General features: G+C 43.0%; 1 protein-coding gene across 1 annotated transcript; it reads left to right on the forward strand.

Moving 5' to 3' along the window:
• The first annotated feature begins 6,830 nt into the window (after positions 1-6,830).
• Positions 6,831-20,908, forward strand: tmod2 (tropomodulin 2). The gene is made up of 10 exons (XM_034561127.1): positions 6,831-6,957; positions 10,856-11,074; positions 12,280-12,436; positions 15,573-15,695; positions 16,026-16,094; positions 16,800-16,930; positions 17,016-17,123; positions 17,213-17,356; positions 18,190-18,334; positions 18,963-20,908. Exons 2-10 carry the CDS (start codon positions 10,949-10,951, stop codon positions 18,992-18,994), a joined length of 1,035 nt encoding a protein of 344 aa, XP_034417018.1. The 5' UTR covers positions 6,831-6,957; positions 10,856-10,948; the 3' UTR covers positions 18,995-20,908.
• The last annotated feature ends 1,615 nt before the right edge of the window (positions 20,909-22,523 follow it).

Here is a 22,523-nt window from a genome sequence, read left to right on the forward strand (position 1 = left end):
TATATTTGTTCCATTGAATGGTGTATTTGACACTGAACTAGTTCATCTTTATCTCAGTGATAGTGTCCAAATTAGCATAAAATATGACTATGACCCTGAAATGCTGTCTCTTGTGTTATCGCACTCCTTCTGATTGAACCAATCTATGAACTGTCGGAAACAATGGATATCAATCAAATGTGCACACATTCACGAAAGTGATGCTCCCCTTGGAGCTTAGCCCCCCCTTTCTTTGAATCCTACAAACGCCCCTGTTCAGATCCCCCCCCCCCCTCCCCCCCCCCAATGGTGCTGAATAACTGAAGTTGTTTTTTCCTTTTTGAATTGCTGTGTTAGAAAGTTAAAGCCACGGGATTACTTACTAGAAACAAGGAGCTGGAAACGGAAAGCAATAATGGTACAAATATGATAACCATACTAAGTCATTTGAATGTTTGTGAAAAGGTATGTAATATGTGATTTAATGGGGGCACAAAGACAGCAGGTGCTACTTTGGGAGGCACAGGATGTACGTCCATGAAATCTCACTCTGCGACTGACAAATACTGAGAAGCAGATTCATGATCTCTGAATGATTCATTTATTTAATTATAGTCTCTCCTGGTTATAAATGATCTCACAGTGGAAATCAGGTCATTAAACTTATGTAAGAGTATAACAGGGCCGTTTTTAGGATTTGTCATTTAAAGGGGGAGAAAACATACAAACCAGAACGCATGCACATAGCATGTTAGAGTATATATATATACGTGTATGTGCATTAGGGTATCCATCAAACACAGGAATATTTCGTACAGGAAGGACAGAGCACAGATTTTGCTGAACCAGCAGAACAGCGATGTCATTTTGTCTTTGCATAACATTTACAATATCATTCTGATAGTTCTCAGTGAGTTTGGGTTTGAGGCTGCACACGTCCTGATTGGTTTTCATTCACAGTTTGTGTGGCTGGCCTTTGTTTAGGCCTTACAACTTGTGGTTGAGTTATGGGATCAGAAACAGAAAACACATGATCTCTTTCATCCATATCAACTGGAACAAAGGTGTGGGCACCGACTTGATTGGATTGCTTTTTGAAAAGTGTTCCTTTCAAAATAAGAGTTCATGCCATCTGAACATTTTGAACCACACTGTGATGAATTAATTTCCAAGACATGAAGCTTTGCATTTGTTACTGCCAATTCTGTTTCCATCTCCAATTGTTCCTTTTCTTTCCTCAAACGTTCCTCTTGATCCTCTATTAAATGTTTCCTTTTTAGAGCAGCAACCCGCTCCATCAGAGCTGCCCTGTCGGCTTTAGCTTCAATGCGTGCAGATGATGTTGATGAAATCCGTGATAGCTGGGAGTGTGTCCTCACAGAGTTTACCTTTACCCTTGACACGTTAGAAGCACTATCTTCAGGGTTTATATCATCTGCAACACGCTGGTCGTTGAGGTCTTCATTTGGCTGCACATACGGTTGACCCATTTCAGAGAGCCAGCCTTTTACTTTTTCAGTGAAATCATAGAACATTGTCATTTTTTCTTTGTGGTTCTTATTTTGCCTTGCAACTTCATCTTGTGGTAAAGGTAAGTTCACAACAGATTCATGCATTTCATTTGTGTAACACTTGATGAACTTAGCAAGCTCAGCAGTCACTGCATTGACATTTTAATTTGATGCCATTGTAGTGGAGAACGCTCCCCAGAGAAGGAAGGGTAGGGTTTTGAACACAGCCCTCAGACTGGCTACTCCCCCAATCAGCGCCAGCATATAAAAGGCACCTGTTGTCATTGTCACCCCCTTTTGGCCCCTGTCCTCGCCCTGTGGTGGCTCTTGGTGAGATTCAGACAGTCTTTTATTGTCATGCCATCTGACTACTTACTCCATATGGGAGGTGGTAAATAGTCACAATCTTTGTATTATTTTGCAGCATGGATTTACCTTTTAATCTCTGTTTATCATTTGTAGGTTCACCTGCTGCTGTTTTGCAGCCCCTATTTTGCCTGTTTTGCTGCCTCCATTATGCTTGTTGTTACTTCTGTTTTGCATGGTTTGGCCATTGTAAATGAGTTCTGCATGTTTTGGCTTTTATTTGTTTTTTTACTATTATTTTCGTTGACTCCTGTAATAAACTTTTTTTTTACTAAACACGTCTCTGCCAAATATCAGTAATAAATCTGTGTCCTTAACAATTCTCAAACTATATCTTGGGTTTTCATTTCCTTCAATTTCCCCCTCCCCTCCCCCCTTTCTACAGCACTCGGCCCCCCTTCACACCTCTCATACTCATACTCATACTCAGCACTCTACGACCGGCAACCCACCCCCACTCCAACACCTCACAGCACCACACCCCCCAGCGTGTCCCGTCACCAGGTGAGGAAGGAACTGAGGAGGATCAAGGTGAGGAAGGCCACGGGTCCAGATGGAATCAGCTCAAGGCTCCTCAAATCCTGCGCAGACCAACTGTGCGGGATAGCGGAGCACATCTTCAACTTGAGCTTGAGGCTGGGGAAAGTACCACAGCTATGGAAGACATCCTGCGTGGTACCGGTACCAAAGACCCCGCGGCCCAAAGACCTCAACAGCTATAGGCCGGTGGCGTTGACATCCCACCTGATGAAGACCCTGGAGAGGCTGGTCCTTGTCCATCTCCGCCCCCTGGTGAGCTCATCCCTGGACCCACTTCAGTTTGCCTACCAATCTGGCATCGGGGTGGATGACGCCGTCATCTTCCTACTGCAGAGATGCCTCTCTCACCTGGAAAAGGCTGGAAGCACTGTGAGAGTCATGTTCTACGACTTCTCCAGTGCCTTCAACACCATTCAGCCTTTGCTCCTGAGGGACAAGCCGAAGCAGACCGGGGTGGAACACCACCTCACTGCATGGATCCTGGACTACCTCACCAATCGTCCACAGTATGTGTGGATACGGGAGTGTGAGTCAGATCGGGTGTACTGCAGCACAGGGGCTCCACAGGGAACCGTTCTGGCTCCATTCCTCTTCTCCATCTACACATCGGACTTCAAACACAACTCTGCCAACTGCCACCTGCAAAAGTTCTCTGACAACTCTGTGATCGTCGGCCTCATCTCGGCCGATGATGACAGGGAGTACAGGGAACTGAACCAGGACTTCTTAGGATGGTGCCAGCGGAACCGCCTCCAGATCAACTCCAGCAAGACCAAGGAGCTAGTGGTGGACTTCCGCCGGGGTAAACACTCTCCTCCAACACCAGTGAGCATCCAGGGACTGGACATTGAGATTGTGAAGTCTTATAAGTACCTGGGTGTTCACTTGAACAATAAACTGGACTGGTCTGACCACGCTCATGCACTCTACAAGAAGGGACAGAGCAGACTCTTTCTGCTGAGGAGACTGAGGTCCTTTGGGGTGCAGGGAGCACTCCTGAAGACCTTCTTCGACTCGGTGGTGGCATCAGCCATCTTTTATGGAGTGGTCTTCTGGTGCAGCGGCATCACAGCAGCTGACAGGAGGAGACTGGACAAACTGGTGGGGAAGGCCAGCAGCGTGCTGGGGTGTCCTCTGGATACTGTGGAGGTGGTGGGAGACAGGAGGATGATGGCCAAGCTATCGTCCCTGATGGACAACACCTCCCACCCCATGCAGGGTACTCTGGCAGCGCTGCACAGCTCCTTCAGCCACCGGCTGATTCATCCCCGGTGTCTGGGGGAGAGGTACCGCAGGTCCTTTCTCCCCGCTGCTGTCAGGCTACACAACAAGCTGAGCTCCCAGTAGGCCACAAACACTTGAACACTTTGGACTTCGCACTGAACAGCACTTTAGCCCAGTTACCCAGTTGTGCAATACTAATACGTTTAAGTACTTTTTAAATTTTTTATTTTATACACTTTATCCACTTTATTCTATTTCTACTCCGTCTATATATATATAATATTCTTCTTGTTTTTTTACTCTTTTATCTTAATTCTGTTATACTACTTGTTTTACTTATTACTGTGAGCAATGCTGCTGTAATCCTGTAATTTCCCCACTGAGGGACTAATAAAGGATTATCTTATCTATCTTATCTTATCTTATCTTATCTTATAAGTTCATAATGTATGTATTTGCATCACACTCGTTCATTTATTCAATTCATAGAATTGGATACATTGCTAGCTATGTGGAAATTGGGATTTGATAACTTCACACTGGTTATTAAAGAATATCTGTGTAGATTATTGTTTAATGATTTACTATATTATTGAAGGATATCTCTGTTTAGATTATTTGATGTACCCCCCCCCCCCCCCCCCCCCCCCCCCATGCCCCCCATGAAGGCAGCTGACAACCTGCTCAATGAACACCGTGGGATGAAGGACGTGCTTAAGCTTGTGGACCAGGACGATGCTGCTCTCCTTCTCAACTCCTGTACAGACCCACACAGCATGCTGCACCCAACAACAACACATCAGATCTCACAATATGTCAAATGTATGTATATATCTTTTCTCATTTTTATTATATTAATTATTATATTGGTTTTAGATATTTGTGTTTGCTTGACCTTGCACTATAAGCTCTGTGTTCAATATTTACTGTCCCTGTTGTGGTTAATACATATATTTCATGGACTAATATCTACATGTCTCATTAATATGTGAATCATTATAGTGAACAGTAAAGACATATTTAATTTAATTAGTTGCTAGACTCACAGGGTTTTGACCGTGTGAGAGCAGACAGTGTCACAACGAATGTTTTGATTTCTTTCATTTTTTGGGACAGACAAATGGGTTTTGTAAGGGAACGTATCTTTTGGTTTGTGTTGGAAAACATACAACATTAGAAATAAATGACCTTTCGCGTTAAAACCTGGACATTGCATCTGTTTATTGCACACATCTAAACTAGTCTACAAGCAACCATAGTGGCCTTTTCTTTGATAAGCAATGGGGTCACTACAGTAGTAATTGCAATTAAAATGTTCATAAGAAGGAAAACTGAAATATAATATGTTAATAGCCATAAATAATTCAAGTACTTATATAATCTGTCTGCCACTATGATATAGTGACAATCCGTAAACAGCAGTAGGATCCACTTTTCTTGACTGATAAATAGCTCTTCTTCATTGGCCCAACTGAAACTTGAACCTGTGTCCAGCAGGATATTTGAGGCCAAGGCTTTTCAGCGCCTTGGACAGTGTTAATAATGCTGCAATTGTAAATTGTTTTAACTCGGCCATACGTTATGTAATCTGCTCCATATTTCTCATATGTCATGACATACTGACACTGAAGACATCCATATGATCATTTTGAATTCTAGTCATAAAGCCACCTAAAAGTTGTTAGCACAAAAGTGCTACCCTGCTATGGATTGCAATGCAATTGATTTTAATGTCGGGATGATGTGTTTGGTTAGAGGTTATCTATCAGCACCCTGCCATAGGACATAGGATCTCAGTCAATATTTTCTCCAATGATGAGTCAGTCAGTTATGTTCTGACCCCTACTGGACTCACTTTCGTATTGCATATGTTCAAGTCCCTCACATTATCAACCACCAGATGGTGGCATTCAATCACCAGTAACCCCACACAACCTTTTTATACATACATGAAGTGGAACATGCAATAACATGCAAGATACATATATAATGTATGTGTTTCAAAAATATTTAGAAACTTCATATATACATATATATATATATATATATATATATATATATATATATATATATATATATTTGTAATTATTTGTAATTATTTACACAGATGGAGCCACACTGAAGAGGTTGACCAATGTCTCAGAAGACAATTTCTGACAACACAGATAGTAAAGTACATTCATCTCTTGCATAACACTATTTTAAAAAGTCTGTAAAGAATTCTTCATCTCAGTATATTTCAACCCATTTAGCCGATTAGGATACTATCGTTCATCTGATTTAAGCACCCATATCTCTTCCCAAAGTTTCAGTGTCAAGGCATCTCGTTACAGTGAACATATTGTGTGAAGCGAGAAGGTACATGAAATTCTATCTCCACCATTGTGCAACACAGTCTAGTACAGAGAGGATGTGCTCCCCTTGATCTTTACAATCAAGGCTACGGTAAGGTTTTTAGTGTGTGTATTTGTGTGAGAGAGGGAGAGAAATACAGATGGAGAGAGATATAGAATTAAGGTTTCCATGCGTGTATGTATGTAGTCTGTCTTTCCAGGTCTGTTATATATATTTTGGAGTCGGCTTGGCGTCACATTAAAGTTGCTTGATCCCCAGACTATGCTATTGTAGTTTTACCACTTTTCTACAGGTCTGTCTACTCTGTATGTATGACACGCATCCCCTTTCACCCTGAAAGAGGGATCCTTGCTCTGTTGATATATTTCTCTCTCTCTGTGTGTGTGTGTGTGTGTGTGTGTGTGTGTGTGTGTGTGTGTGTGTGTGTGTGTGTGTGTGTGTGTGTGTGTGTGTGTGTGTGTGTGTGTGTGTGTGTGTGTGTGTGTGTGTGTGTGTGTGTGTGTCAGGATAGATGGGGTCCTATGTCTATTGTTTTCTGTACGAAGTTTCCCCACTGGGGATTAATAAAGTTTTCTAATCTAATCTAATGTAATGTAGATTGCAATTGCCTATGAATGTGATTTAAATTACTCATCTCAGCTCACAATAGTGTAACTGTGATTACTCTGTATGGTCACTGACAACAAACTACCTCAAGTATATATAAAATAAACGATATTGTTATTAAACCAGTTCCAGTAGCTCACTTTATTTTACTATATTTAATTGTATTATCTGATTGGTTCTTCCAGATCAAAGGGCGGGCTAATGTACACCATTGGTTTATGTGTGGCAGACTCTCTGTCTATTGGTTCAGTCACACGTCACTCTCATGCTCTGGCTCACCCTTCCTGTGTTACCGCCCTTGGGCTGAGCGAGTGAGAAATCAACCGCAGAAGACATCGCATTATTTGGAGACACCTTAGTCAGGTCCCATTAGCAGGTAAGGACATATACAGTTAGGGGTTTGAGATTCAGGAGGTGAATTCAGGAAACTTGCTATCCATAGAGTTTTACATGGTGGTTTAGCTAACGTTAAACGGCTAGCAACTTGAGTCAACTGTTAGCTGCTAGCTGCTAACTGTTAACCTACATGTTATTTCGCCTGGTGTTGCTGCAGCAGACAAATGAGACGCGAGCTCAGTTACCAAAGTGAGTGTCTCATGAAGCGCCTGGTCTGGCTTTCACTCCGCTAACGTGTGGCATCTTCCTCCAACCACTCCGTGTTTACTGTCAGCGTGATACCCGTAAACATGTCAGGAGCGAGAGTTAGCGTCCCGTTTGCGCAAAAGATGGGTGAAACTACTTCAGTTAGCTGCAGCTAAAGTATCACCGAAGGAACACTACTGTATTGGTCTAGCTCGGTTATATAATATCGTGTGCGGTGTCATTTTATGGCAGTATTAATTATCCTCTAATGATCACGGTATCTGTATCGGTTCAAAGTTGTTGTTTTATTGTGTATGATTGTTGGTGTGTGTGCGTGTGTGTGTATTGTTGCAAAGTAGGACACATTTAATCTCCGCTGCCCATCCCTATGAGCCTGACAATGCATTTTCAGACGGGGCATCAGTACAGTGGTTGTCTGTCTGACTAAGACGAGCGATCCAGTGTTTTTTAGGACATACTTTTAGCATGATGACTCACACAGTGAGAGGAAGGACGTGGCTTCAGCAGCCCGTTGACTGGTTTGATAGGTGCTAGGTCACTGTACCTGTTTCAATGAGTCCACTGACACACTCCTTGTTCAAGGGCTAATGTGAGGGTGTGTGTGGGTGAGTGTGTTTGTGTTTCCAAAGCTAGTTTTGCCAGCAGGGCTCAATGGTGAAGAAAGGGTGTAGTCCAAGTGGGCTTTACCCTCAAAGTCTGAAGGCAGGTGGCCGTCCTGAAGGTGTGCAGCAGGTAACTGAGTTGAATGTCATGGTGACTGCAGCTGACAAGGCATTTTTGGTGATCCCACCTAGGTACCACCCTCTTTCTGCAGTGCCGTATTGCAGATAAGCAGACTCCTCAGATAGGATTAGTTGGACCTGGATACTTTTCACTGGGAAGTGAAAACCCTGCCAGAGAGCCTGGTTTTACCCCTCGGGGTAATGCAGTGAACAGCAACTTTTTATTTATATTTTTTAAAAGGCTTGGAAAGTGGCAACCTTTCCTTAACCTGCGTCATTCATACTCCAGCCCTCGCAAGTGGGTGTTGAGCTGAAAGGCAAGGCACAACTTGAAATCAGTTTAATCAGTGAGTCTGAAAGGTGTGTGTGTGTGGTGAAAGCGGGGGGAAATCATGTGTGTTTGTTTGAGATACACACCACTTCCTGTATGGCCAGTTGTATGGACATACACTGCCAATTTGAGTCTCCTGACACCCATATCTTCTTATTGTTTTTACTTGTTAATGTGTTGCAGTAAACATACCTTCTATCGCTCCGTCCATCTGTTTTCTATCATTTCTGACACTTCCAGGCCCCTAGGGAGGTGTAAGATAAAGAAAAACTGAGTAACTACAAGGTGGAGAGACGGAAGAGTAGAGAATAAGACTGTGGAGAGTAGGTGGGAGGAAGTGCACACTCCTGTCCCATGGGTTGCAGAGCTGGGCCATTCTAACTATAGTCTTGCTTTGTGTTGATGGGGCGGGGCTCTATAATAATGTAATAACCAGTCAGTGCTTCCTGTTCATCTCTTTTTCTTCCAGCTTCCGCCCCGTAGCTAAAATAGTGACTTGGATATTGATTTGAACAGTTAGCCAAACATCTTTGGGACATTCTTAAATCTGCCAGGTTGTTATCATTTTAACTTTATCACTAAACATCTAGCCTGTCTGGCTTTGTCCTTCGTGCAGTCCTCAGTGATTTGTTTGTATTCAAAAGGTAGCGTGAGTGTACTGGTCAGTGTACAGGACTGCAGTATTATTGGCTCTCAGCCATCTGTTGTTGTCGTGAAGGATTAGTGGAGAGCAGAGGGAGAAAGGAATCATTCAGATTGGACTAATGGATCCTCTCAGTGTCTCTACTTCGGCCTGAGCCCACCTATTATTCATTATCCATGTCTGCATGCTCCATTATTCTTCTGTCCGCTCGCCCAAACCTGTTGTTTTAAATGTGTTGAATTACATGTCAGTGAAGTGTGAAATTGTTGTTGAGAAGAAGAAGAAGAAGGGCCATCTGGGAAATGGTGTTATTCTGTGCTGATCTTGTCATAAGAGCATTATGTGTGTTTGTGTATGTGCAAGTGTGTGACTTAACTTTATCCAAAGCTTATGTCTCCGCCTTTTCCAGATCTTGGCTAGATATGTCATCTCATCATTGCCTTAGAATTAGTCTGGGTAATTTATCCAAAATAGGGAGGAAAGAAAAGTCATAAAATCAAACTCCTTATGCAAGACCAATCTTTTTATACGTTTTCACTGGCTTGCACATATTTGACTAGTGTGGACGAAAATGAAAGCTGTGGGACCTGGACGTGAGGGCTTTTTGGCAGAATACATCAAAGCCTTTATTTTCACACAATCACAGTAAAGCCTCCATGTGTTTTTCATGCCCCTGGATGTCTCAATATTTATTGTGAAAGATTACCAAAAACTCCCATTTCAGCATTGTAACGACCAGACGTCATGCGAATCAAACCCTGCTGTTGTAGATTCAACGCGCTAGTGCTGTGGTCATCGTTCAGAATACAAATATTGATTATTTAACTTTTTATTTATGTCATTATATTTGGTATGTATTATGCATTTTTCTTCTTTCTAAGTTGTATTCACATTTTTTTCACAGCCGGGCATTTTTTATTTGGGCCCGATTTTTATTAGCCATTTATATTGTTTCACTAACGCATTAGCTTAGCTTTATTGAACCTTGAATGTAGCTCATTATATTCATACGCTTTTATTAAAGTCGTTGGCTGCTGACATTTGAGCCCCTGCTTCTTCTCTCAGGCGTGCAAATGTCCCTGCTACGACTCTCATAATAATCAGAAGTCAATGCGAGTGGTTGTGGTGGTGTAATGGAGGATTTGAGGGGAAGAATTAGCCCAGGACAGAGCCTGGGTTGTGGAGAACTGAACATTGGGAGAGACACAGAAAGTGTCAGACTGAGGGAATTCCTTTAAACGGGAGAAATCACTCAGGCAGCTCCGGGGAAATGGCACTAAAAGTTTAAAGTATCCTTGGTTAAAACAGAGTTGGAGTTGTTTGTTCCCCCCTGCTGTAATGCGTTTAGATTTGTAGCTGTATTTCACAATTTACATGAATTAGTGAGACTTGTGCCATATTCCTGCAAGTAAATAATAATTATACTTGTATTGTCTGTATATATTTTCACAATAGCTTGAGCTAGCCATTTGGGAAAATAGAGTCTTGAGTTTAAGTGTGTTTACAGCTTCAGTGTGTGAGAGTGATTAGGAATAAGGCCTGTGGAGTCCTGCAGGGAATCTGGAAATCATGAGGTCATTTAGTGGCCATCCATGGCGTGAGAGAGGGAACCAAAGGCTCTTCATTTTGTTTGACAGGGTACTTCACTCCCTCACTCATTCACTTATCTGAGCTGTATTTAATCTTCACTGTAGTGCATCTACTCAGAGTTTACTCCTGTATTTAAAAAAAAAAAAATGTTCCTTTACTTTCTGGCCCGTAGTCCCTAGAAGGAAATGCAAACATGCATTTTCATATCCACAGGGAATGTTTGCTCCAGCTGTGTATGTTTGTGTGGCATGATTTCAAGGCGCCATTATCCAGCTTAGCTGTCATCAACTATTGTTTCACAGAGAAAAGATAAATGATGGATATTTCAATTGTGATACATTGGTATTACATTGATTTGTGTGTGTGTGTGTGTGTGTGTCCTCAGGAAGCCTCTCCCTGGTCTGGAGCAGTGAGCCTGAGGGAACGTTGTGGCATTGGTCTGCTGTTCAGTGTTGCTTAGCAAGCCATAGCTAGCACCATGGCGTTGTCATTCAAGAAGGACCTGGAGAAGTACAAGGACCTCGACGAAGATGAAATCCTCAACAAGCTGTCGGCGGAGGAGCTCAAGCAGCTGGAGACGGCACTGGAAGAGATGGACCCCGAGGTCAGGACTCAGTGGGAGGGAGTTCTGTGGCTGGGGGATTTATTGGCAAATGGACAATTTTAAGAATAATTTAAAACAACATATTACTTAAAGTATTATCAACTCAAGTATAATCTTTGCAGCCATAATACATGTTCTCAATTGGGGGACACAACTACAATGTTAGACATGCTCCAGTTTTCACAAAAGAAAATACTATACCACATAATCATACCTAATGATTAATTTCCTGGGATATATTGAACATCACCCATTCAAATATGTGGGTGGATTTTTTCCTTTGCACCCTCCAACAACACCTCCCTGTCCACCGGCCTCCATGGCTGGGAACATAGTTTAAAGAGGGAGTCTCGGCTGCAACAGCTCTGTCAGCAGGCTGCCAAGTGTTGGTGTGTTTATTTGTGAGTAGAACTCGGGAGTACAATGAAATCCCTCCCAGGCGCCTGGGCGTTTTTATTTAATTTCCATCCAAACCGAGTAAGATAAATCACCCCACTAGGGGCCCACAGGAAACAGTGGGGAAATATACATTTTTAGATCTCATGTCATTAAATAGACAAAGTAGAATTTGCCATGTTCTCAAAAACACGCACTGCATTTAGTTTAGGTTAAACACAGGCTGGCTAGACCCATTTAGCAGAACTTTCACAGCTTTGTTTCACGTCCCTCAAGTCACAATTTGTTGCCATTTTGTTGCCATTTTGTGGTGGGTGGAGGTGTTTTGAAGCCGCGTGTTTCTGGTTCACATGCATCAAGTTCAACAGGTTCATAGTATGTTTACTTCCTCTTTCGAGAAACTCGTAATTCATGTCCATATCCCACGTGACTCTTAAACTCTCCACCTGTCATTGATGCTAACTACCACACAGACCGGTAGATGCGCCGTAAAGTTAAAGACATTCCAGACCTGTCCCCCAGTACATAATTATGAAAGATTATGTCTGTTTAAATACATTTTGCTAACATGATGCCAAAGTACATTTACCTTAAAACATCCGGATTGGGCAGCATTAATTTATTGTTGCATGAGATTGTTTTAGGAGTGTTCAAATAATTATATGAATGGATATTTTGTTCATCATGTAAAGGGTGCAGACATATGCTTTAACAGCTTAAAAAAACAACTTTATCTATGTCTATAGTGAGTGTATTGAAGTCTTCACTAGTTGCCAGGTCTAATGTGTCTCCTCGTCTCCTCTCCTCAGAATGCTCTTCTCCCAGCGGGCTTACGTCAGAAGGACCAGACGGTTAAGCAAGACACAGGGTCATTTAACAGGGACGGCCTTCTGAAATACCTGGAGAAGGAAGCCATGGAGTACAAGGACAGAGAGGACATACTGTCCTTCACTGGGGAGAGGAAAGGTGTGTGTTTGTCTACACAGTCTTTCCAACCAAAGTATTTACACCTCCTCTTGACTGAAAATGAAAACAGAGAAAGTCAATTTAAAGTACTTTAAATGAACTTCAATCCATAGGTCATGTAAAAGTCAATATAGCCACGGTTGAGTGTTTCCCTTCAGCGAGGGCGGGTCTTTGCAGTCGGGATGTTATACCTAGTGCACCACGCTCAATAAGAACGTCATTAGTGCGCCACCGTCCCCTGTTGGTGATGTGTGTGTCCTCGTGGGACCAAGTGTCTGTTTGTGCCTGCTGGACAAACACACAGCAGTAATTACTATTCTGCTGTGTTAGGCAGGTATTATTTATGCCTGGCTGCTCTTATGCAACATACAGCTGTGTGGGGGAGGTGTGTTTGTACCAGGGGACTGGAGGTAGAGAGTGTCAAAGAAGTGAGTCCCTCTGTATATTGAGGTTAGTCCACTTCAGTCTGTACACTAGACATTACTAAAGTTTGACTTGTTATGCTCAGGCTGAGGTTTTCATCGGACAAATCTATGCAAACCAGAGCCAAAAGCCTTATTTGAATGTCCGGGATGCGTCCAGCGGTGCATACTGTCCCGCTGTGGAACTTTGTCCTCATGCCACATAACTCATCTTTTCTGTAACAGCAGTTGAATGTGGTTGTGATACTCACAGTTAAATAATCAGGCATTTATTAGTTTTGCAATTGAAGTAGTGAAAAGACCCATGGCCTTGGAACAGCCTGCGATGCCCACGCGGGGAATGAAATTGTCTTTTGTCACAACTCGGTAGATGTAATGTGGCAGAAAGGTGAAATAAACACCCGCTGCTCATCCGGGTGGGATCGATGCTGCTGTAACCAAAATAACCCGATCTTCTCTAGAGAAACCAGTTGTGTTCAAACGGGTTGTAAGACATAGTTGTGGTAACCGTAGTCATTTTTTAGAAGACAGAAGAAGGAAGATGTTTTGTGACAGCGTGACACAGGGGGGAAAAAAATAGGTCAACATTACTGGGTGGAAATTATTGTCCAGAGGAATTCCTTTTGTTGGATCTCAAGAGATCTGAAAGTTACTCCCTCACTGGAGAGGAACTATGGAGCTGACATCTTCCCCGTGGCCTGTTAGGAATTATACTTCGGCTGTGTGTGCATGAGTGTGTGCACACCCTATGACAACATGGAAAACGCACAGAATCACTGCGGTGGTTCTGTGGAATGTAGCTGATTCGCTTCCCCTTGTTAAACTCAACCCCCCTGTGTGTGTGTGTGTGTGTGGGTGTGTGTGTGTGTGTGTGTGTGTGTGTGCGTGCTTGCTTTCAATTACACACATTTCAGAGAAAAACAGCCTGCTTAAACCATTGCAGACTTTTAACCACTGGGTCTGTTCTTATTGTTTTCTATAATCCATTGTTTGTTCCTTCTGTTAGTCCTTGACTTCCTTAGAGGTTTGGGAACGTTATTCAAATGAAGAAGTTCTGGCTGGAAGGAAGACGTATACATTGTATTTTTCAGTTGAGGTTTTAAATGGGCACAGTTGACTTGACTCGTCATGTGTCGGCACATATTTATTACTAAATTAGAGCATTCCCGGCTTGCTTCTGTTCAAGTCTGTTAAACATTGTGTTTGAGGTTGTTGTCGTTGGGTAGCCATGTGTAACTGGTACAGCAAAGGCAATACATCAGCTAATGTACTGCTCAAGGTGTAATATAGTTTAAAGGATTACTCTGTGTCATTTTGACCTCATTTTGAAGTTTATTATAAACGCAAATCAGAGTATGGAGACAATTTTCTGGGTTCATGAACTGATTTTTTTTGTATGATTTTTCTGGTTACTCTTATTCGTAGACTTGGTTTTAGCCAGTTACTGTGTTCCCAGACTTGAGCCTTTGTTGAGTATACCGTTATCATAACCCATAAAAAGTATATCCAAACCTACAAAAGTAACACCCAAGGTTTGTGCGGTTATCTTTTGTAAAAGAAAACTTCACAGTGCTGCTTTCGGCATGCAAAGCACCGTGGTGATGTATTACTATTATGTGTCTGATTTTGACGGACATGGTAAATGCGCCTTTGGAATCATACAGATGACTTTAGGGCCGTCAGTCTTTTGGCGCCGTCTTGTTCTTGTCCTCTGACGGGCTAAATGACGCTCCATAGGGACTGGCACAGGATGCTGCCTAATGACTGTACTTTACTGTTTACTGGCTTTCAGGAAGTGCCAGAGCCCCCACTCGGGACCGGTTCGAAGAATTTGACTAGCTTGACTGACTTGTAAGGAGGGGGGAGGGGGGGCTGTTCTCGGGGTGTTTTTGTTTCAGGAGACAGGCACATCGAAGTCCATCAAGTGCAAGTGTGTGTTGCCCCGACAGCGCAGTTTAGATTAGACTACAGTCATTGTTCCATAACTTCCTTCTTTCTTTCCGTTCCTTCTCTCAGATAGGTTACTATGGCCATACCAAAGTTGTCAGACTGTCATGCTGTGTAAAGAAGCAGGAGGCCTGGACTTATTTTAAACAGCATATTTCTGTTGCGCCAACTTTACTTCCTTGTCAGACACATTACCGATATTATAAACTGGCCCAAACAACAATATTCTGTTGTTATTACGTAACATTCAATCACTTTGGATATAATTAGGATGTTGTCAAATTTACCAACAGAAATAAATAAGTATACGACTAAATTCTCTGTGCAATGCAAGAAAGCATAACCCATTTAATGGTTTTAAATAAACAAGCCAAGAAACACACATTCTAGTAATAACTTAAAATGAGGTTAAAGCTCAAGAGCAAATGAGAGCGATGAACATTTCAAGGTCCTGCTCTGTGAAGTGTTACCTGCAGGCACACGCACAAACTTACACAGCACCTTTTAGTCATGCAGTCTCATAATTGTTGCTCAAGCCAAGAGGATGGGAATGGCTGAAGAAAAATATCGAGGCACAATAACCGACAAGTTGGACTTTTTTTTTTAATAGAAATTGGAGGTTGTGTAACGTCTCATAAAACCTTCACCCGTGCACCTGTTCCCTCTGTCTGTTTTGACATTCAAGTAATTTATTGCCTGCCCATTTCTATGAGGGCTGAATCATCTTCTTTGACTAAAGAAATCCTCTATTCCTTCTTTCTCCATAGGTAAAGCATTTGTTCCGAAGCTGAAACCGATAGAAACACGCCAGGAAGAAGTCACAACCCTGGATCCAGAATTAGAGGAAGCCCTATCCAGTGCCACAGATACAGAACTGTGTGATCTAGCAGGTAAGAATGAATTTCTTTGCGAAAGCTTAAAAGTCTTAAAAACACATTACTCGGTATGAAGGTTTCCTTGAAGAGGAAGACATTGTAGTTGTGGAACAACAGTCTGCTCGGACAGTAAACACAAGTTCCTTTCACTCCCACTGTCCTACGCAAGGCTGCGTCTTTTACTGTGTGTTGATGGGGGAATAAAACGGCTTACTGAGCAAAATAACATGTCCGCTATGGAGTCTAGAGTTGGATCTTTCATTCACTGATCCCTGAAGAACACATGCGTTCACACGGATTCCTCACCACAGCTGCTGAGTCGATGGTTTGCTCTTTGTTTTGCAGCGATCCTGGGTGTTCACACGCTGGTCACCAGCAGCCAGACCTACGATGCATCGAAAGACGGTTTCAACAGTGAGTACATTCATCAAAGTTATCCTTAGAAATCATTTGACTTGTAAAAAAAAAAAGAATGGCAATTGTGTGTTGTCTTGGTGACAACATACGCCAGTGATGTAAAGTTGTCGCAGCTCTGGACACGGATGGCTGGCTGGTGAGTTGGGTAGCTTGCCTGACCTGGGCGGCAGTGGGCAGTGAAGCGGAGGGACTGTTGGACACAAAGCTGCCGCTGACCACCAGCCAACTGTTCTGATATGTTTTGTGTTACCGTTGTAGCATTTAAGCACGGCGCGATTAGCAACCTGGCTAACTAAGTAGGCGACAGCTGGCTAGTTAGCTAGCTTGCTAATTCCACAATGCTACATTTACATTGTTTGCGCTGACAAAAGCATATGGATAAAGCACTAACTTAAGATTTAGAATCGCTCCCTATGCGTTGTAAAGTTACTACGCCACTGCTCCTTTTTAGACGTCAGTCCACAACGTGCCGAAAGTCGGTTTAGTTGATACGACTGGATACGGTTTGTTCATTCCTTAGAAAGTTGCTCTTTGGTGCGTGAGAAAATAATTTGACTTCAGAGTATAGAGTTCCGGTGAAATTACCCCAATCTTTGGTCAATCCTCCAGATCCAGACTCGTTCTCGGGCTCATTTGGCATGAATGGAAGAAGGCAAATAACTGGATTTGGATCAGTATTTGTACCTCTGCGTCTTTTTCTAGATGTGATCAAAGGGGAGAAGATGAACCCAGTGTTTGATGAGCCTCCCAATCCCACCAATGTAGAAGACACACTGCAGCGAATAAGGAGCAATGACAGCTCCCTAACAGAGGTCAACCTCAACAACATCAAGGTACACAGAAACCCAAGCATCAGAGCATCAGAGTGTGCATATGCTTGTCTATTCTGATGACGGTGTGTCTTTGTTGTTTCTCCAGAACATCCCAATACCCACGCTGAAGGACTTCGCTAAAGCCATGGAGAAGAACACAACCGTCAAGAAGTTCAGCCTGGCGGCAACCCGGAGTAACGACCCAATTGCTGTGGTGAGAGGGAGTGGCTTGTGGGCTTTTGTCGGCTTTGTTGACACCTGACAACTCCATATTTACGTCCTTGCTTTATTTCCTCCTCTCAGGTGTTCAGTGAAATGCTACGAGAGAACAAGATGTTGCAAAGTTTGAACTTGGAGTCCAACTTCATCACCGGGACAGGCGTGCAGGCTTTGGTTGATGCGTTGCGAGACAATGACACCCTCACAGAGATCAAGATAGACAACCAGGTACCAGTTGCTCTTCTAAAGATATTCATATAGTGCACTTATTTCCTGTGGAATGAAAGATTATGATGATAAAATATCTTTTGTATTATTATTTTTTCATCCAAGGTCAGGGTAGCTGATTGATTACTGGGAACCTATGACTAAAGAAGTGGTTTCACAGAGCCTAAAGTAGTTGAACATGTTTGTGTTGTGTAACGTGCAGTTGGAGAACATGCCAACCAACACAAACCACTGCCTGAATAAAACACAGGTTGATTGTTTCCACTGGAAAATAAGTTAAACCATTTCCCTGTGGGACAAGTCCTGGTCATAATAACTTGATTTGTATCACACCTTTCATACATAAAATGCAGCTTGGCATTAAAAAAAACAACACGCATCGGAAACAAAGTCCAGAGAATGAATAATAGAATAAATAATCCAATAAAATGTTTTGTGAGCTACTTTTGGAGCAGTTAAAGTACCAGCTTCAGAGGACTTGTTGGCTGATGAAGAGTTAAAATGAAGAAGGTGCTTTATGATTCAGAGCTTTGTATGTCAGCGTAAAATCAATTCTTTGTGCTTTCTTCCCCTAGTTGTTTAAAGTCTGGTGGCAGAGTTTTCAACTAGCGGATGTTTTCCTATCAGCCTATTTTGCTAGGCCAGTGAAGATGGCATCGCAATAGTCCAACCCTCTAGGAGTGAACAGATGAATCAATTTCTTGGCCTCCTGCGTTGTTAAGAAGGGCCTTACTTTGGTCACCTTTCTCATGGCTTAAATCAGTCTAGTTAGACTGTTATTGTCTTTAACCCAAAGTGAAGTTATAATATGTGTGTGTGCTTGTGTGTGTCAGAGGCAGCAGCTGGGTACTACCGTGGAGATGGAGATTGCTAAGATGTTGGAAGAGAACCACAGCATAGTGAGGTTTGGCTACCACTTTACCCAGCAAGGACCTCGCTCCAGAGCTGGCGCAGCTATCACCAAGAACAACGACCTGGGTATGACACACACACACACACACGCACACACGCACACACACACACGATCATTAGAGATGTGTTTCGACTTGCAAAAGCCGGGCGAACTTGTCGCCCATTACGTTATCTTTCCACCGGTATCGCTCTCTCTTTGGAAGAATGAGTCATAACTATTGCAACATCTCTGCAGTTCAACCTGTCTCTACAATATTGTTGTTTTTCCCACAAGACGTCGGTCCACAGTGATGACCCTTTGCTCTCTTTTAGTTCCCCGTCCTGTCAGAGTCGAGGTAGCACAGGTCTGATGCATGAGTGTGACTCAACGTGTGCCAGTGCATCAAAGTGTTGGAATGAACTAACAGTGCGGACATCGACACGGTGTGATCACGCAGTTTTGAGAGTGACGACATCTCACTTCCTGTTTTTCTGCACACGCTGACACACGCTGTTGAAATGAGTGCAAACTTGGACCGCTTAGCTCATGAGGATTCACTTGCTGTTTTCCTGATAAACTAACAGGCCTGTGTAGGTTGTGTCGCATGTTGGCAGTGGTTCGTTCTTTTCTCTGTCAATCAGTTGATTTTTGTGGAGAATAGGAAAACAAGAAATCATGCTTTTTGCTCTTGTTCATTGTGCTTTTCCTCTTCAGTCCGCAAGAGGCGAGTGGAAGGGGACCTGTAGGGACGGAGCCCGACCTGCCTCCCAGCCAATCCTCTCGTTTCATCTCACCATGTGGAATACTTTCAGCCAATGCCCTGGTCTCATCTCACTGTGTGGAAACTTAAGTCTTGTGCCAAACTGTGGGGCAAGGCACCCTCAACCGGAACATACATCTGAGAAGAAGGGAAATAACTGGAATTGCCCTCCCCCATTCACATGTCCATACTTATGTTTATTATTGTATTGTTATTGAAGGTGTAAATCTGATTAGCCTTTAGTCATTTTGTTTTTTTGGAGCCTTTTATGTGATCTGTCCAGACTTTTCACTTTTTTATTTGCTTTTCTACTACGCTATAATCATGTGGAATAAACATGCACATTACCAAGTAACGCACACATGGATAACAGCTCTGTTGAAACAATAACTCACATTGAAGGAGCCCTGTATACAGTGTAGTTTGAGGTCTAAGCTCCCAGTGGAATACCTGTAGTGAAGAAGCAGAATTTGACATAAGGGACGTGAAGGCAAAGTCAGACCAGTCTGTTAGAACCACAGCTTACTGGCAGAATGGTGACAGTCCATCAGTCGTACGGTAACATCAGTCACCATGTGATCAGACCACCATTTATTGGGGTTGCCTTGTAAAGCCAGCTTGACCGGTGTGTTTAACAGTCAGACGATCAGATGCTGGCTGACCCTCTTATGGGAAATTATGTTAATACAACTAAAACTAACAGCTTGTTTTCATACAGTTAAAATGCTGATGTTGGTTCTTCTGATCACTTTTGTCCCTTTTTAAATTATAACTAGGTCTGGATATTTCGGATCAAGTAAAATTGGGATTGTACTGTAAAAGTAACAGGATATGAACTCTCGTCTAGACTGACGAGGCTTTGACCTGCTGATCCGAAGGATGTTGTAAATGTGCTCAGCGGAACCATGCCAAAGACTAACGCATGCAGTGCTTACAGCATCACTATGTAACCAGACGGTTCAGGTGTCAGTCGTGTCCTCGCAGTAAACGCGGCAACAGCGATCTCGATCACATCATGCCACATCTCATTTTGTGTCGTTTCCGTTTTTTGGGGGCCATTTACAGCCCAATGTTCAGCAAGTAGTTCACTGAGATGCGAGGTGGAGTCGGCGAACACTTTTTCTGTTTTGCTTCCCAGGACTACTAATGTTTCTATGAGCCACGTCTCCCAGATAGAAAGGCTTCCTCCACGTCACCTCTCGCACCCTGCGTCACACTCTGTCGCAATCCGCTGCATCGTAGCAGTAGCATGTCCTTCATCATGTAACGGATAACAACATGCTCTGAGCTTCCTGAGGTACACTGACCTGCTTGTGGTGGGTTTAACAGGACTAATTCAGAATTACTTGAAACTTGTGGATACTGTTTTATGTGTAATAGGAACAATAAGCGGGCATGAAATCACTCGTGAACATCGTGTTTCTATCGACCAAAACGTTTTCTTTCATCCTAACGGCCTCACATTCCTTGGACAAGAGTTGTCACGGCTTCAGTATACGTTGGGTTTTTATATCTGTACTTTGTCCACGGTCATATCTGCTAGTATTTCTTCTTGGACCTTTTTGTTTTCACATTACTGTGCTTTGCCGGGGGGACAGTCAGCTAAAGTGGAAAAGTGTTGCTTTGCCTGGGCTTGATACAAATATTGTGTCATTCATAGTATGTATATTCATTGTAAAATGCCATCTCAAAATACAAAGTGAACACACATGCACACATTTTGAAGTTTTGACAAAACTTAAACTTATTTTCTTTTCCTTTTTTTTTCTTTTTTTCATGGAATCAAAACCCGGGTTTAGACTCAACATAAGGAATATGTACTATTATGAAACCACACGACTGGTAAAACGCACTGCTGAATATACGATATCCTCAACAATAAATGTTTTTACATACTCAACGTTGCCTTTTTTGCATTTCTTAAAAAAAAAGAAATCTCAACACAGCATAGATTATCATCCCGTTTTAAATTGCATAAATGGTTTATGAACTTGAAAAAATAACACTATTCTGGGTTAGCAGAGGCTGATGGGGAAGTCATTAGTTTAGCAGGTTGTCTGAGCAACAGGCGCTAGCATGAGTAAAACCTAAAGTGTGTGTGTGTGTGTGCTGAAGATTTAAAGCTGGTTGTGGGCAAACCTCAAGTTCAGACGGTCCATTTATACATAATGACTGATAGACGGGCCTTTTGGTTTGGGAGGTACTCTGGACGCTGTACATGTGCGCACCCTTTAATCAGATCCAGTTTGTCAGATTGTTTGCACGGGCCGGAGAGATGATGTCATGTGGATGACGCCATCCCTCTCTGGGCTTCAGTGCCTGTGCGGCGAGCTGCTGTCAGAGGGAAACTCTGCACTGCTGGCAGTGAACTGTGGCTGCAGTGAATGACTCCAGTGTTTCCACTGTGGGAGAAGAGAGGAGGACGAGGAACAGCAGCTTTATGCCAAACCCAGAGTCTCACAGGGCAATGACTATTAATAAGTGCTGCTCCTCTAACTAACAGCTTCTAGTCCGTGTCTTTATTTGAGGCTGATGTTCAGAGAGCACCGCCATGAACAGGATGCCATGGTTAATTTGAAGTCAATTCAATCCATGAAGATGAAGCCTTAAAGAAGATGTTAACGGGTCACCTGACAACAAGCTTGCCAGTCAAACAATCCACCAGCTTATTATGAGAGTATCGGTACGTGAGTGAGAAGTAGATGATATTCTCCTCGACAGTCAGTGGAGATGTGATGTTATTACAGCTGCAGGTCAGGAGGTTGGATTAGTTATACCCCAGGCAAGGATTCTGACGAGGATTAAAGATCAATGGACTGGACTGAGTCCAACTCCAGGGACGACTTGCTCCCCCACCAAGCGCTGCCCCATCTGGCCTTCCCCTCCTTCTCTTCCTCTGCCAGCTTTCACACAGGGGCTCTGTTCTCGAACAGGTATGTTCACCTGCATACGCTGTTGACTTTCCCTCAGATTGAGTGCTCTGTGGTGAGTCAGCCCTGAACAAAGCTCTCAGCAGTCCCTCTCTATCATGACCTCATGCGCTCGGCAAACAGGCTCTCCCTATTATAAGGCAGAGGAGACAATGGCGACTGTATTCCCAAACAGCCGAGACACAATGGCTCAGTGAATAAACTACGACACCACTGGTAATATATTTATTTTACAGGAAAGCAAACTGAACTTACTGACTCATTTCAGGTTAAACAGAGAGAGAAAGAAGAAGAAAAATGACCAGCTCCTATCTGATTTCATTAATGAGCTGACGGGAGCAAGAGAGCAGTGATGGCGTCCTCATGGCCGACACGGTTACGTCATAGCCCTGACTGAAAACCCCTGGAGGAGAAGTCAGCAACATCTGTGAGCGTGTGTTTGATCTAATCCTTCCAAGCCTGAACCGACGCAGCTGTTTGGCTAAAAGGGTCTAATTATCAGGAAATGCAGACAGATCTCTGTTTATATCAGGAGTGATGGCGGACTGGAAGAAGTATAATGAGCCGTGCCTAGCCTCAATTAAT

Source organism: Cyclopterus lumpus, chromosome 3 (genome assembly GCF_009769545.1).
Source record: "Cyclopterus lumpus isolate fCycLum1 chromosome 3, fCycLum1.pri, whole genome shotgun sequence".
NCBI lineage: Eukaryota > Metazoa > Chordata > Actinopteri > Perciformes > Cyclopteridae > Cyclopterus > Cyclopterus lumpus.

What these genes read in the sequence shown, in the direction of transcription:
- tmod2 (XM_034561127.1), top strand. Translation starts at nt 10,949, where the DNA reads ATGGCGTTGTCATTCAAGAAGGACCTGGAGAAGTACAAGGACCTCGAC. An exon ending in GTAACGACCCAATTGCTGTG is followed by an intron (nt 17,124 to 17,212) that starts GTGAGAGGGAGT and finishes TCCTCCTCTCAG; the next exon opens with GTGTTCAGTGAAATGCTACG. An exon ending in CACCAAGAACAACGACCTGG is followed by an intron (nt 18,335 to 18,962) that starts GTATGACACACA and finishes TTTCCTCTTCAG; the next exon opens with TCCGCAAGAGGCGAGTGGAA.